We start from the raw sequence: 13,975 nt of genomic DNA, 5'->3' as shown, positions 1-13,975 counted from the left end.
AGCTCACGGTGGCGGCGCAACTTGCAACCTCTGCTCCCCCCCCCCCCCCCCCCCCAGTGTGTTAGATGTTAATATGAGGGGACAGAGTCAAACCTTTTAAACCACTGCACAAACTTCAGCTCAGCATGACTCTCAGCTACTACCACTCAAAACTTTAGCTCAATATTTGTAAAATCGTCCGAGTTCAACATCTCAGTGTCGGTGAAGACAGCTGTGGAGGCCATGTTGGAATGTGTCAACTCCAAAGGTTGTTTCGTTTAAATCCATCCAGGATATTTGACTAACAGACAGAGTTCACTCCAACATTGAACGAATTTTAAAACCAAATCTGCGATCGGTTAACTCAGACAACATTTAGCTCAATGAAATGGCTAGGTCATGTTTCTGCTGTTAAGGTTGCTGTGGTGCATCTTGAATGAAAATGGCTCCGAACAGTAACCACTTCTACACATTTAACTTACTGTCTGTGAGTTTTAAACATATCCAGCAGTGGCTTTCTGTTTCAGGGACATCCACACTGTAAGTCATGTGACTTGAGTGTTCTCCCATTCATTTCCTATGGGGAAATGTAGCATCTTTGTTAGCAAAATACGTTGCCATGGTAACTCCGATTGCTAATAAAAGTAATAGCTCCCTTCTCGAGATTGAGCAGGTCGTTTCGATATAACTTTTGTGGGGGTGCACGTTGCGGTTCGGGCCGCATGAAGGGAGATGGAAGAAAAATCAAGAAAGATAATGCACGGCCTTGGACTGGACCATCTCAAACTGCTGGTCTGGGATGGTCCAGTCGACTTCCAAGTGATGATGTAATACTTATCAGTTGTGACATCAGCACAAAAGACAAAAACGAGGCAAGTCTTTGTCCAGACTGGGCTAACGGCAAAATGTTTTAAATATATTTTCCAGCTTATAAAACATTCCTGAAAGTGATCAGTGGGAAAGAACACTATCTTAAACGTCTACATTTTTACATGTTTCTTTAGCTATTTGCTGTTTTACCATAAGCACATGTACGTGTGCCGAGCATGTTGGTGTTTGTAGAATTATTGTTTACAAGTCAGACAATTAATCATTTCAAAAATATCAACTTTAAAGTTGGCTGGACTGTCCCTTCAATCACTATTTAAATATGAAACTAGCACAAATAAATCTGGATGTGTATTTATTATTATTAAACTTTTATTTAACAAAGTAGATCTGAGTGAGATTAAAAACATCTTTTTCAACAGAGACCTGGCTGAGACTGGCAGCAGACATCATCAATCATAAAAACACACATGCCAAAACAATTCAAATACATCATGGCAAATAAAAAAAAAAAAGACCCATAAAAATGAGACTAAAATAGAATTCCGTATCAGTAAAACATTTACAAACAAAACAAATTAAGAGCGGCTGTAAGAGAACGTCCAGTCCTTCTGCAGATGATCCAGGCTGGGGGAGCAGCAAACTGTGAACTTAATCAAATTAACTCTTCTTAACGTAGAAAATAAGATTTCCTAGCAACCAAGGATGGAAAGTAAGTGGGAAGTAAACCCAAGATGGCTTTGTAAATGAGGTTATACTAGAATATAATCTGTGGGTGGGTAAAGCAGTCCATCCAACACGGGTATACAGAAGGGGGGGGGGGGGTACTCCATGTGAGTGTGTATAATTTAGAAAGATCAACTAATCAGGATAAGTTCACTACAACCGCAATTACCGTCTTCAATTGCAGCACGGTGGTGCAACTGGTAGAGCTGCTGCCTCTCAGCGAGCAGGTCCCTGGTTCAAATCCCGGTCCAGGGGCCTTTCTGGGTGGAGTTTGCATGTTCTCTCTGTGCTGCGTGGGTTTTCTCCAGGTACTCCAGTTTCCTCCCACAGACCAAAAACATGCATTTTAGATTGTTTGGTGACTCTAAATTGTCCCTAGGTGAGAGAGAGAGTTAATGGTTGTTCAGGTGACCTGACTGACAATTGTTGGATTGTATACCTGGATTATTGGATTATTGAGCATGAATTTAGTTGGTTTTGAACCAGTTTGACATGACTGTCAACAAGGAAGAGGGCCGGCACCAGAGGAGGGGGCGTGCCAAAGACACCATCTTAGCACCAACATAACTGGTTTGTTCCACTTTGGAGTAAGCTGTTTGGGGAAGAATCAGTTTTGTGTTGTGTGTTTCCTGGACTGATGAAGCCTTCTGGATGGAAGGTGAAACGTTTCAGCACAAAAAAAAAAAGAAACTGTCCAGATGACCTGACTGAAAAATGTTGGATTGTATACCTGGATTATTGAGCATGGACATTGTTGAATGGTTTTGTCTCTATGTGTCCCTGTGATGGACTGGAGACCTGTCCAGGGTGTCCCCCGCCTCTCGCACTGTGATAGCTGGACATGGGCACCAGTGACCCCCGCAACCCAAAATGGAAGAAGCGGGTAAAGATGATGGATGGATGCAATTAATTAATATGAAAAAGTTAAGATTGCTTAAGAGCTTCACTTGTTAAAAAAAGGCAACCTTTCAAACTGTAAGAGAGGAAGTCACTGATTCTAGTTTGGGGCTTTGTAAATGGACTGTACTTATGCAGCACCTTTCTATCTAAACAAGATACTCAAAGCTCTACACAACACAATCTGTGCCCTCGTTTACCTCCAACACATTCAAAGAGCACTCTACTACATCTCTACAGAGATAATCTGAATCTGTAGAGACATTCAGACACCGATGGGACGCACATCAGACGCAATGAAGAGTTCAGTGTCTTGCCCAGGGACACTTCAGCATGCGACTGCTGGTGGAATCGAACCCCCAGCTCTGGAAGACGACCGCTCTAACCACTAAGCCACTGCTGCCCCTCAACAGTGGGGCAGCGTTGTCAGTGGAAACGCTTCACACAGAGGGGCCATGGTAAAGTTGTACATCATGAATGAAAATACCAGCCATCCCATAAAGAACGATGCTTGTCAACTGAACAAAGAGCCATATGTACATGAAGCACATTCTTCTGTAACGACTCTGACATTTCTCTTTCAGGACAAAAAAGTGGGCAGATGTTGAACATGCTGCACGAGTCAACAGTTCCACAAAGTCTCAGAATGTAAGAGGACTTCCAGGAGAAATGGCCGAACACTAAAAACAATCAAATTCCACTTCCTGCACAACGAGTTTTAATTTTCAAAGACGTGTTCAAGGCTTTCAACAAACATTAACTGTTAAAAAGAGCAGCTACTTTACAACTTGAGGACAACTGCAGCGAACAACTTCCAAATCTGGAGCTCCTAAACAAATGAAAACTACAGGTCCTTCGCAAAAAATTAGCATATTGTGATAAAGGTCATTATTTTCCATAATGTAATGATAAAAATGAAACTTTCATATATTTCAGATTCATTGCACACCAACTGAAATATTTCATGTCTTTAATTGTTTTAATACTGATGATTATGGCATACAGCTCATGAAAACCCAAAATGCCTGTCCCAAAAAATTAGCATATCATGAAAAGGTTCTCTAAACAAGCTATTAACCTAACCATCTGAATCAACGACGTAACTCTAAACACCTGCAAAAGATTCCTGAGGCTTTTAAAAACTCCCAGCCTTGTTCATTACTCAAAACAACAATCATGGGTAAGACTGCAGACCTGACTGCTGTCCAGAAGGCCATCATTGACACCCTCAAGCAAGAGGGTAAGACACAGAAAGAAATTGCTGAACGAATAGGCTGTTCCCAGAGTGCTGTATCAAGGCACCTCAGTGGGAAGTCTGTGGGAAGGGAAAAGTGTGGCAGAAAGCGCTGCACAACGAGAAGAGGTGACCGGACCCTGAGGAGGATTGTGGAGAAGGGCCGATTCCAGACCTTGGGGGACCTGCGGAAGCAGTGGACTGAGTCTGGAGTAGAAACATCCAGAGCCACCGTGCACAGGCGTGTGCAGGAAATGGGCTACAGGTGCCACATTCCCCAGGTCAAGACACTTTTGAACCAGAAACGGCGGCAGAAGTGCCTGACCTGGGCTACAGAGAAGCAGCACTGGACTGTTGCTCAGTGGTCCAAAGTACTTTTTTCAGATGAAAGCAAATTTTGCATGTCATTTGGAAATCAAGGTGCCAGAGTCTGGAGGAAGACTGGGGAGAAGGAAATGCCAAAATGCCAGAAGTCCAGTGTGAAGCACCCACAGTCAGTGATGGTCTGGGGTGCCATGTCAGCTGCTGGTGTTGGTCCACTGTGTTTTATCAAGGGCAGGGTCAATGCAGCTAGCTATCAGGAGATTTTGGAGCACTTCATGCTTCCATCTGCTGAAAAGCTTTATGGAGATGAAGATTTCATTTTTCAGCACGACCTGGCACCTGCTCACAGTGCCAAAACCACTGGAAAATGGTTTACTGACCATGGTATTACTGTGCTCAATTGGCCTGCCAACTCTCCTGACCTGAACCCCATAGAGAACCTGTGGGATATTGTGAAGAGAAAGTTGAGAGACACAAGACCCAACACTCTGGATGAGCTTAAGGCCGCTATCGAAGCATCCTGGGCCTCCATAACACCTCAGCAGTGCCACAGGCTGATTGCCTCCATGCCACGCCGCATTGAAGCAGTCATTCATGCAAAAGGATTCCCGACCAAGTATTGAGTGCATAACTGAACATGATTATTTGAAGGTTGGCGTTTTTTGTATTAAAAACACTTGTCTTTCATTGGTGGGATGAAATATGCTAATTTTTTGGGACAGGCATTTTGGGTTTTCATGAGCTGTATGCCATAATCATCCATATTAAAACAATTAAAGACCTGAAATATTTCAGTTGGTGTGCAATGAATCTGAAATATATGAAAGTTTCATTTTTATCATTACATTATGGAAAATAATGATCTTTATCACAATATTCTAATTTTTTGATAAGGACCTGTATTTGGTAGGGATGCACGAGATCAGCATGGTATTAGAATGGTATCAGCACAGTATCAGCATGGTATCAGCATGGTATTACCATGGTATTAGCATGGTATCAGCATGGTATTAGCATGGTATCAGCATGGTATAAGCATGGTATCAGCACGGTATAAGCATGGTATTAGCATGGTATCAGCATGGTATCAGCATGGTATTAGCATGGTATTAGCATGGTATCAGCATGGTATCAGCACGGTATAAGCATGGTATCAGCACGGTATAAGCATGTATCAGCATGGTATCAGCACGGTATTAGCATGGTATCAGCACGGTATTAGCATGGTATCAGCACGGTATAAGCATGGTATCAGCATGGTATTAGCATGGTATCAGCATGGTATCAGCATGGTATAAGCATGGTATCAGCATGGTATAAGCATGGTATTAGCATGGTATCAGCATGGTATCAGCACGGTATCAGCATGGTATCAGCATGGTATCAGCATGGTATGAGCACGGTATAAGCATGGTATCAGCATGGTATCAGCACGGTACATTAGTGATGAAGTTAAATATCAGACATTGGCCATTCCATCAAAATAACTCGATATAAAAGGTGCCGTTTTAGCTTGACCACTCGAATGTTGTCATTGTGTTAGACAAAGTAAATGTCATGAATACATTTGACATTAAACGTAATCCAAGTTAAAGTTTTCAGCCCTGTTTGGCATCTGCATTTGGTATCAGACCAAACTGACAAAGACCATGCAGAATAATGTAGTGTTTTAAATCCACAGCAGAGGAAGCTGTGTAGTCTCTATAGAAATTATCAGTATTGGTTATCAGCAAAATAAGTTTTAACATATCAGCCAAAAATCCAACATGGTGCACCCTAATATTGGACATCAAGATGCATTACTGAGCCTTCAAGGTGATTATCTTCTTCTAATTCCGTCTTCTGTGATGCGAGGTGGTCAGCTTCACAATTTAAAAGTGTCTACCTTAAAAAGCTCTTGGGAGTCCGAGCGGTTTTTTTTCCAAGTTTGCAACTTTTGGCTGATTCTGACCTGAAAGTAAAATCTGATTCAGTTTCATCTGATGTAAAACCAGTTCACGTGCTGGTTTATGAGCAGGCCCACTTCTGTACATGACCCGATGCTGTGAAGAACATTCATATAAAATACACATTTGTGCTTTGGATTATTCAACGAGTTCCATCTTTCCGACAGGTCTGTTGTTTTTCCACCATCAACATTTAAATCACACGTTGCGAGCGCTCACCATCACCTCCTAAATTCAAATTGAACCCTCAACTCGCCCTCATTCTCTCCTGAATTCTTCGAGTCAAAATATGACGAGCCGAGCACGAGTGTGAAACTTCATGTCAATAAGTTACCGAGCAACGAATGGAAAGCCCTAAACCGTTTGATACCAGCTCACCTGACCTCCGAATGCTTTCTATCAAATCTCACAATGTGCCAGTTCAAAAATGTGGACTATGTTCAAAATGTGTCAACGTGCAACCAAAAGAACTTCCATTATCTAATCGGAGACTTTATTCAAGAGATTCGTGTAAACGCTTTGTCACCATACATTCAGAACTACTGCAACAAGAGAAGTATTTGCCTCGTGTTTTAGTATTTTATGATCTAAACAGCCGTCAGCTGTTTGCACCATCATGTGACATGTTTATCTTTCTGACTGCGGTGAAGGTGAAACAGAAGCAACTTGTCTTTTTCTTGAATTATCTCCACTGGTTTGCTGTAAATGTATAGGTGGTTTCCTAAAAGTAGCAGATCACAAAGACAAAAAAAGTCTTTCAGCTTCAGCTGTGATAAATCAAGTTGATTATTTCTAAATTTAACAAGTAATTAACAGTAGTTTACTCAAGTGCAAGAATCCTCATACATCACTGCAGCCAAAATGAGGATAATGAAGCAGTCATCATCTGCACTGTGGCATTACAAACCATTTACATTTTCATAAATATTTTGCAGCTTTGGTGCATTTTGCAAATAAAACCTTTTTCAGTAGTACATCCTTATTAATGAATGTTTGCTTTGATCACTCCTGCCATCTTTGTCGCTCACCGCCAAATATGGCGGCCCATTTGCGAGTTATCTCCAGGTAGATTGTCGGCTTGTTGGGTAGATAGTCCAAGTACACAGTTTGGCTCGTTTTAGGAATCGCCGCTTCAATCTGTGTCCCTTCGTGCCACTCGTTAAAAGACGTTATGGAGATAAAGTCCGGCCTGGTCTCCAATGCTGCGCTCAGAGAGGTTTCGTAGTATTTGCCATTGATGCGGTTTCGAGTGTTCTGAAAGTTCCACGGTCGAACGCTCGTGTCGATATATCCCGGACCCACGCTGGGAATGAAGATCAGGTTATTGTCTTCACAGAAAGCTTTAACGGAGCCCCAGATGCGCTGAGTGGAGCCGTAGGAGAACCCGTTGGTGGCGAAGTATGTGTAGACGCCATCAAACCCCGCGGTCAGGATGTCCATCTTGTGCTTCTCATCGACCAGCAGTGCTATGAAAATGGCGTCGTACGGAGTATCCCTGATGCTGCTGCTCTCCGTGTGCTTCAGCAGCTTAGCCCACTGCTCCGAGTTCATCAAATACGAGTCGTATACGTAAAAAAGTGGAAGAAGTTTGCCAGTGTTTGTCCGGTACTTGAAAAACGCTGGGTGCTCTCCGTATCTGAGGAGAAAAGATAACCACAGTTAAATAGACAACACAATACTTCTGGGTGGGATTACAGATTCATAAAACAATATTTCTGGGTGGGATTACAGATTCATAAAACACAGTATTTCTGGGTGGGATTACAGATTCATAAAACAATATTTCTGGGTGGGATTACAGATTCATAAAACACAATATTTCTGGGTTGGATTACAGATTCATAAAACACAGTGATACTCACTTTTCAATGACGTATTTGACATTAGTGAACATGTTGACTTCATCTCTTCCTCTGTATGGCTCAATGTGAAAAACAACCTGTAAACATATATCAGGTAAAACACAACAAATGGTTATTTTTCAAAACTGTACAAAAACCTTACCTAGGCCTGTCATGAGAATACATTTTGCTGGGCGATTGTCTCAGAAATTATTGCGATAAACGATAATATTGATTGAAATTTGACAATAATTAGTAATTATTGTCAAATGTAAGAAGAAATGTTGGTTAATTTGTTTTGAGTGCAGTACCTTTTTGGCCACTGAATGGCAGTATAAGATTGTTTGAACCAAAGGATGGATAGTGAGGGAGCGAGCAGCGTGTCTCTAAGAAAAATGAGAGGGAGGCCCCTTGACATGACATGGGCTGTCTATCTTTTCTTTCTTCAGTTCTCAAAATGGCGGACGCTAGGTGTGGTTTGAATTCTTTAGCATAGCATTTTTCGCACAAAGTTTTTAATAAAAAAAAAATCAGTAAACAAGTTCTCAGCTTCTTTTTACAGAGAAAAACAACTTTTTCGATGAAGGCACGGGTTTCAACCATGAATTTTGGAGCTTTGACAAGACAAAGGTCTTTTTCCCCCGAGGTTTACCTGTTAGCTTAGCTCGTAGCTTAGCTGCTTTTAGCGATTCAAAAACGAGATTTTGGATGTTAAAATGGATTTTAAAGAGAAACAAGCAAGGGAGGGGTCAGTGAAGAGCACTGGAGTTGAACCATTTGTCATCCAGTGTCTTCAGTAGAAAGAGAGACACGAAGAAACAATAAGGCCGATAAATGAAAATTATCGATCTCGTTTTCATTTATCGTGTGATTAATTGATTTACTGTTTATTGCGACAGGACTAACCTTACCCCAATAAAGCAAGTGTCAAGGTTCAAGGAGATGTTACTGTCATTTGTGTAACATGTGGTACATGAGATGGAATGAAACTGTGTACTCAAGGTTTGTTTATATATATATATATATATAATATATATATATATATATATATATATATATATATATATAAACTCTTTTCAGAGCAACCAGATATCCACGACACGCTGGACCACATCCTGCTATGACAGGACAACCGCAGTCTGACGGTGATGACCGTGATCAAATGGATCAAATGTCTGAGAAAAAGAGATGAACAACCAGAATGTGCGACAGCTTCAGTGGACAATTCTTAAACAAATATTTAATATTTTCTCTTAGTCCTTTTCTGACCACATTACAAGATCTGATAATATGTCACATTCTGTGATCCAGTCACTGCAGCGGTCACACTTCCACATTTCGTCAAAGATTTTACCTGGATTATTGAGCATGAACTTTGATGTTTTTCGATTATTAGATCTCATACCATAAAACACTGGACATTAAAACTTACTTTCTTTTGAGATTTGTATTATAATAAGAAAAGCAATATTGTATTTCAGTTACTTTTTAAAGAGGTTTTTAATGTTATCTACCTTTTTCATTTTTTAACTCAGTCTGCTTTATAACTATGAAAATGATTTTCTGTATAAATAAATATGTAAATATCAATTTATTTATAAAGTACATAAAAAAAACAAGTGTTGACCAAAGTGCTTTACAGTTTAGTCAAATTAAAATGAAAACAAGAAAGAAGAACAAGAAAATACATCTTGTGTCACCAAGAACACACAAGAAAGTTAATAAAAATCAGCTCTAACTGGTTCTCAAGCTCTGCCTGGATCAAACACCAGGGAGAAAAGGTGCGTCTTCAGCAAATATTTAAAGTCTCAGCAGTTTTTAAATACTCAAATGAACTCTTCTAGTTTTGGAGCAGCAACCACAACGGTCCGATCACCTTTCACACCGTGCAGGAGACTCAGCAACAGGACCAGCATCACAAGGATTCACATCAGAGTTAAAAACGTTAAAAACATCCTGAGGTCTGTGACTGTTGTTTAAAACCACGTTGGATAAAAAGCAGCTTTAACAGCTCTCTGAGAAGTGAATGTCTTTAAAGATGTCCAGGGAAACCTGCAGTCTGTCCTTACTCTTTTCCTCTCAGCTCGTCTGCACTGACGTCTGACAGCGCAGATGTTTTGTTCAGCCATGACTGAGATGACTTTGACCGTTTCATTTTAAGTGGAGCAACAGAGTTCAGAAGGTCATGTAGAACTAAAAAGACCCGTTAACTCGTCCACACTGGACAGAGAGCGGAACTGAGGGTTGCAAGAGACCAAGTCCTTAAAACCAGTGGAGAAATGCAGCGCGGCGTCGGAATTAAATGAGCGTGCAGAACGCACAGATGATCCAGCCCATTCCTTCCTACCAGAGACCAGAACAGGTAGATGGTCCGATAAAAAAAGTTCCACAGTTGACACATTTATTCCATAAGACAGCACAAGGGCCAGTGTTCCCTTTTTCATGAGCGGCACCAGCGACGGACTGCGTGAGATCAAGTCAATAATGTTCATAAAATCTTTGACCAGCCTCACAGCAGACATGAATGTTAAAATCACCAACTATTAATATCGTAGCATAAGTCCCGTCATTAAATCTGTAAAATGTATTAAATCCTTGCTGTATTCAGGTGATCGGTTGATTAACACATTGGCCTGAGTTACACTTTTTTGCACTTAATCTGAATGTCAGTTAGTTAGGCTTTGAATCAGACATTGGTGCTGAAGAAAATGTGACCATGATACGAACCTTAATGTGATATTTATGTGCCACCTCGAGCAGCAAAGGCACGATGCTGTCTATAGGCTCACCGTTGTCATCATTAGTTGACGGAGGATACCAGGAAACAGCGATGACTCCTGAGAAATTTATTTAGCATAAAACACTTTTAAAAGCACTGTCCAAAAACTGAACGAATTTTACAAACTTAAAAAAAACATTTAATTCCTCCACAATAATTTTACTCATTATAACAAAATGTATTATATGCTGCTATAAAATATTAATTTGTAATGATCTCATTAATTCTGCTCGAGTCATCAGAAAACGTATAACAAATTATTTATATCAGCATTAAAATATATGCCTAATGACTTTTAGTGATATATGATTAATATAATCTTTTAAGTGGCATCTGTGGCTCATTTCATTTCTACATTTTCAGTCATTTTTTTTTACACCCATTTAATCACGACACAAAAAAAATGTTAAACTCCAAAAAAGGCAGTTTTTAATAACCAACAGTTCGAGTCACTCATGTCTTACCGATAGCTGCTGTACGCAGCTGCTGCATATGAGCCTCCAGAACAGAGGGGTCCCTGGAACTGTACGGTCCTAAAGAGGGGTAAAAGTTGGACCCAATATCATCAGGAGGGCTGTGCCTGCCTTGTGGGTAACCCTGGGCCACCTTAGCATCCCAGTGTGGCAGCTGTGGGTGGTCCCAGTGGATGTATTTGCCATCAAACTTGGGATTACCATACCATACGTAGTAGAAAGCATGGAGATAGTAGTTTGGGGGAGGAAACTTCCTGAGCGTGGCTTCCAGCTCTGCATTCCTATTTGACTCAGCAGCGTCGTTCATTCTGGTCTCTTCAGATGATTTCTTGCCGTCTCTTTGGATCTGTGGATCATTCCTTTGGTCTGGGATCACCCTAATGTCTCTTGGGTTGTAGAGAGAAGGACCCTCAGGTGTGAGAGCCTTCAAAATCAGGGTTATGATGAGTAGGAAGGACACCAAAGCAACAGATCCAATGCAAGTTTTGAACCTAAACCTGGCCATTCTTCACTCGGCTTGAAGCTTCCCATAGTTCATTGTTGAAGGAGCAGCGTGGGGCTGATGGTGGGCACATCAAAGCTCGGACTGGGACTTCTGGTCAGCCTGGAGGTTTGGGATTACAACACAAGTGTGAAGCAACACGGTTTGCGACTCAAGCAACAAATCTTCTTCCACTTTTTGAGTAGATAATGAATTAAACACCTCTTGTAGCTCAAGTTTCATCGATGCACCAAGTGAGTTTTCTATTAAAATGTTAAACATTTAGCAGCAAAGCACTCAGCACCAGCAATAAAATGTTAAAACAGTCGACTGATGTTGCTTTAACTGTAAAAAGTCGACAAAAACAAGTAATTAAAATGGCTGGCATGTTACACTTTGTAATGCAGTTACCTCTTTCTGTAATTATTTCCTGCTTAAGCTAAACGGTAGCACACAAGGTAACATTAGCTACCGGAAATTCAGAGTTGTAAACAGCAAACCAGACAAGCACACTTTTAGCTTCCAAAACATAGCAACTTGCTTGTGTCTATAAAATACTAATAATTGTAACAAAGATAAAACATGCTCAGTTCTAACAGCTCAAGCGGGCTTTTATCAATTATTTAGCTGAAAGTGGTACAGAATGAGCATTAGCGTTAGCTTACACTTTTGCTTCAGACAGCGTTCGTCATAGCATTGATCTTAAAATACGTCACATGTATTGTCAGCTGGCTGTAACCCATCCAACTACTATAGAAATCTGATGTCCCGCTGCTTCCTCAAAAGTCAGCTACGTCGCGGGATTTATACTGAATCAGTCACACATACTGCCCCCATGCGGTCGGAAGGTGAATCGCATCGTATTTGTACAGTTGGTTTAAAATGTACATTGTTTTTCCAAGTTCTCTTTGCAGCAATGCCTTAACTCAGAACTACAACCCAAGTAAGTAAACCAGTATACAAATTGTTTTTAACATTATTATACTTTATTTTCATCAATTACTTGTAGCTCAAATTTAGTGAGCATTTCTTGTTTTAAAACATAACAGCAAAGCTTATAATACTTTATAGATTGAACGTTTTTAATATTAAATGTTTTTAATTACGGACATCACCATTTTGAAGCACGTTAAAATTATTTCAATACAAACTCTAGGCTGAAATTCTCTGAGAATGGTTCCAACACAATCAAACCATGATTAAGACAGAAAAACATTTCTTTATATTGATTACTACCGATGGTGTGTGGTGAATGATGATGTTCATATGGACCCTGAACAGGATGGACATGTTATGATGTATAGAGGAGTAAAAGTAGAGTTTGGCATAATCTGGTTCTTCCTCTCAGAAAAAGCTCAATATTGAGTTTTCAGAACCTCATCAGCTACAATCTCCTCCTTTTGAAAGTGGCACTGAGGGTTCTCCTCATCTGGATCCTGCCTTACCTCGACCCGGCAGCTCCGTTTCTCCTCCGGCTGCTGGTCCTGTTTTTGTATTCACGGCTGACTCATGATGGTCTGAGATGGGCTAAGAAGAAACTGAGAGGTCGAGCTTCAGAAAATGATGCACAAAGTTGACTGAGCCCAACAGAGACCTCATTTTACATTGGAATTAAAATCTGTATCAATAATGTGAATGCAGGAGAACTTAACAGCCCATTTATGCTTAGGTTAGTAAATTATAATCTCTATGTAATGACAAGTTATTGACATTTTTAATGCACTTGTTCAAAAATACACCAATACTAAGCAGATATGGATTGTCAAATAGAAACCCTATAAGAGCTCAATATTATTTTCCCAGAATTCACCAGTAGCCTCTTTTTGTTTGTCATCTTAAGTTCCAGGTGATTCACATATTCTTTCTAGCCATTTTTTTGTGCACGTGTTACCGTCAGGCATTTGATCTGGATTAGTTTGGACGTGGTAATACCAGGGCTTTGGCAAGCAGCTTCTTGTAGCTACTTATTGATGGTTTAAGACGTAAGAAGTGCAAAAGCCTTGTAACCTTCGATATGGTAGTTTTGTCAACATGCTCTTTGTTTACATCTGTATTGTGTGTTTGCAACAAGAATGTGCAGAATCTGTAGAACGAGTAAGAGGTTTGATCTATTTTCATCTACTTTGCTGTTTGAAGTTATCTTGGACTATATATGACTTTTCTTAAAAGCACGTTCACCACAAACCGTATTTTTCGGACGATAAGGCGCACTTAAAATCCTTGAATTGTCTCAAAAATCGACAGTGAACCTTATAATTTGGTGCGCCTTAATTCTGGTTGTGCTTATGAACTTCAAACAGATTTTATGAGGTACACTTCGCTCAAAAATCTGTCAAAATGAACTTTTCACGTAATCCAACAATTTTCAGTCAAGTCATCTGGACAGTTTTTTTTTTTTTTTTTCTGAAACGTTTCACCTTCTATCCAGAAGGCTTCATCAGTCAAGGAAACACACAACACAAAACTG

The 13,975-nt window shown here is 40.3% G+C and overlaps 1 protein-coding gene across 1 annotated transcript; it reads right to left on the bottom strand.

The window, feature by feature from the left end:
* Window positions 1-6,870: 6,870 nt before the first annotated feature.
* On the bottom strand, window positions 6,871-12,199 carry manea (mannosidase, endo-alpha). Its single transcript, XM_037695535.1, has 5 exons — window positions 12,174-12,199; window positions 11,019-11,631; window positions 10,503-10,612; window positions 7,797-7,873; window positions 6,871-7,570 (listed from the first exon to the last, which is right to left on the bottom strand). Exons 2-5 carry the CDS (start codon window positions 11,530-11,532, stop codon window positions 6,937-6,939), a joined length of 1,335 nt encoding a protein of 444 aa, XP_037551463.1. The 5' UTR covers window positions 11,533-11,631; window positions 12,174-12,199; the 3' UTR covers window positions 6,871-6,936.
* Window positions 12,200-13,975: the final 1,776 nt, after the last annotated feature.

Source organism: Nematolebias whitei, chromosome 21 (assembly GCF_014905685.2).
Source record: "Nematolebias whitei isolate Nwh7 chromosome 21, NemWhi1, whole genome shotgun sequence".
Taxonomy (NCBI): domain Eukaryota; kingdom Metazoa; phylum Chordata; class Actinopteri; order Cyprinodontiformes; family Rivulidae; genus Nematolebias; species Nematolebias whitei.
The sequence above is the reverse complement of the archived record's forward strand: the minus strand, read 5'-3'. Positions and strand labels throughout refer to the sequence as shown.

Excerpts from the sequence above, each read along its gene's own strand:
- manea (XM_037695535.1), bottom strand. The coding sequence starts at position 11,532 with ATGGCCAGGTTTAGGTTCAAAACTTGCATTGGATCTGTTGCTTTGGTG. Across the intron at positions 10,613-11,018 it reads GCTGCGTACAGCAGCTATCG|GAGTCATCGCTGTTTCCTGG; the intron begins GTAAGACATGAG and ends TAAATTTCTCAG. Across the intron at positions 7,874-10,502 it reads CACATAAATATCACATTAAG|GTTGTTTTTCACATTGAGCC; the intron begins GTTCGTATCATG and ends ATATGTTTACAG.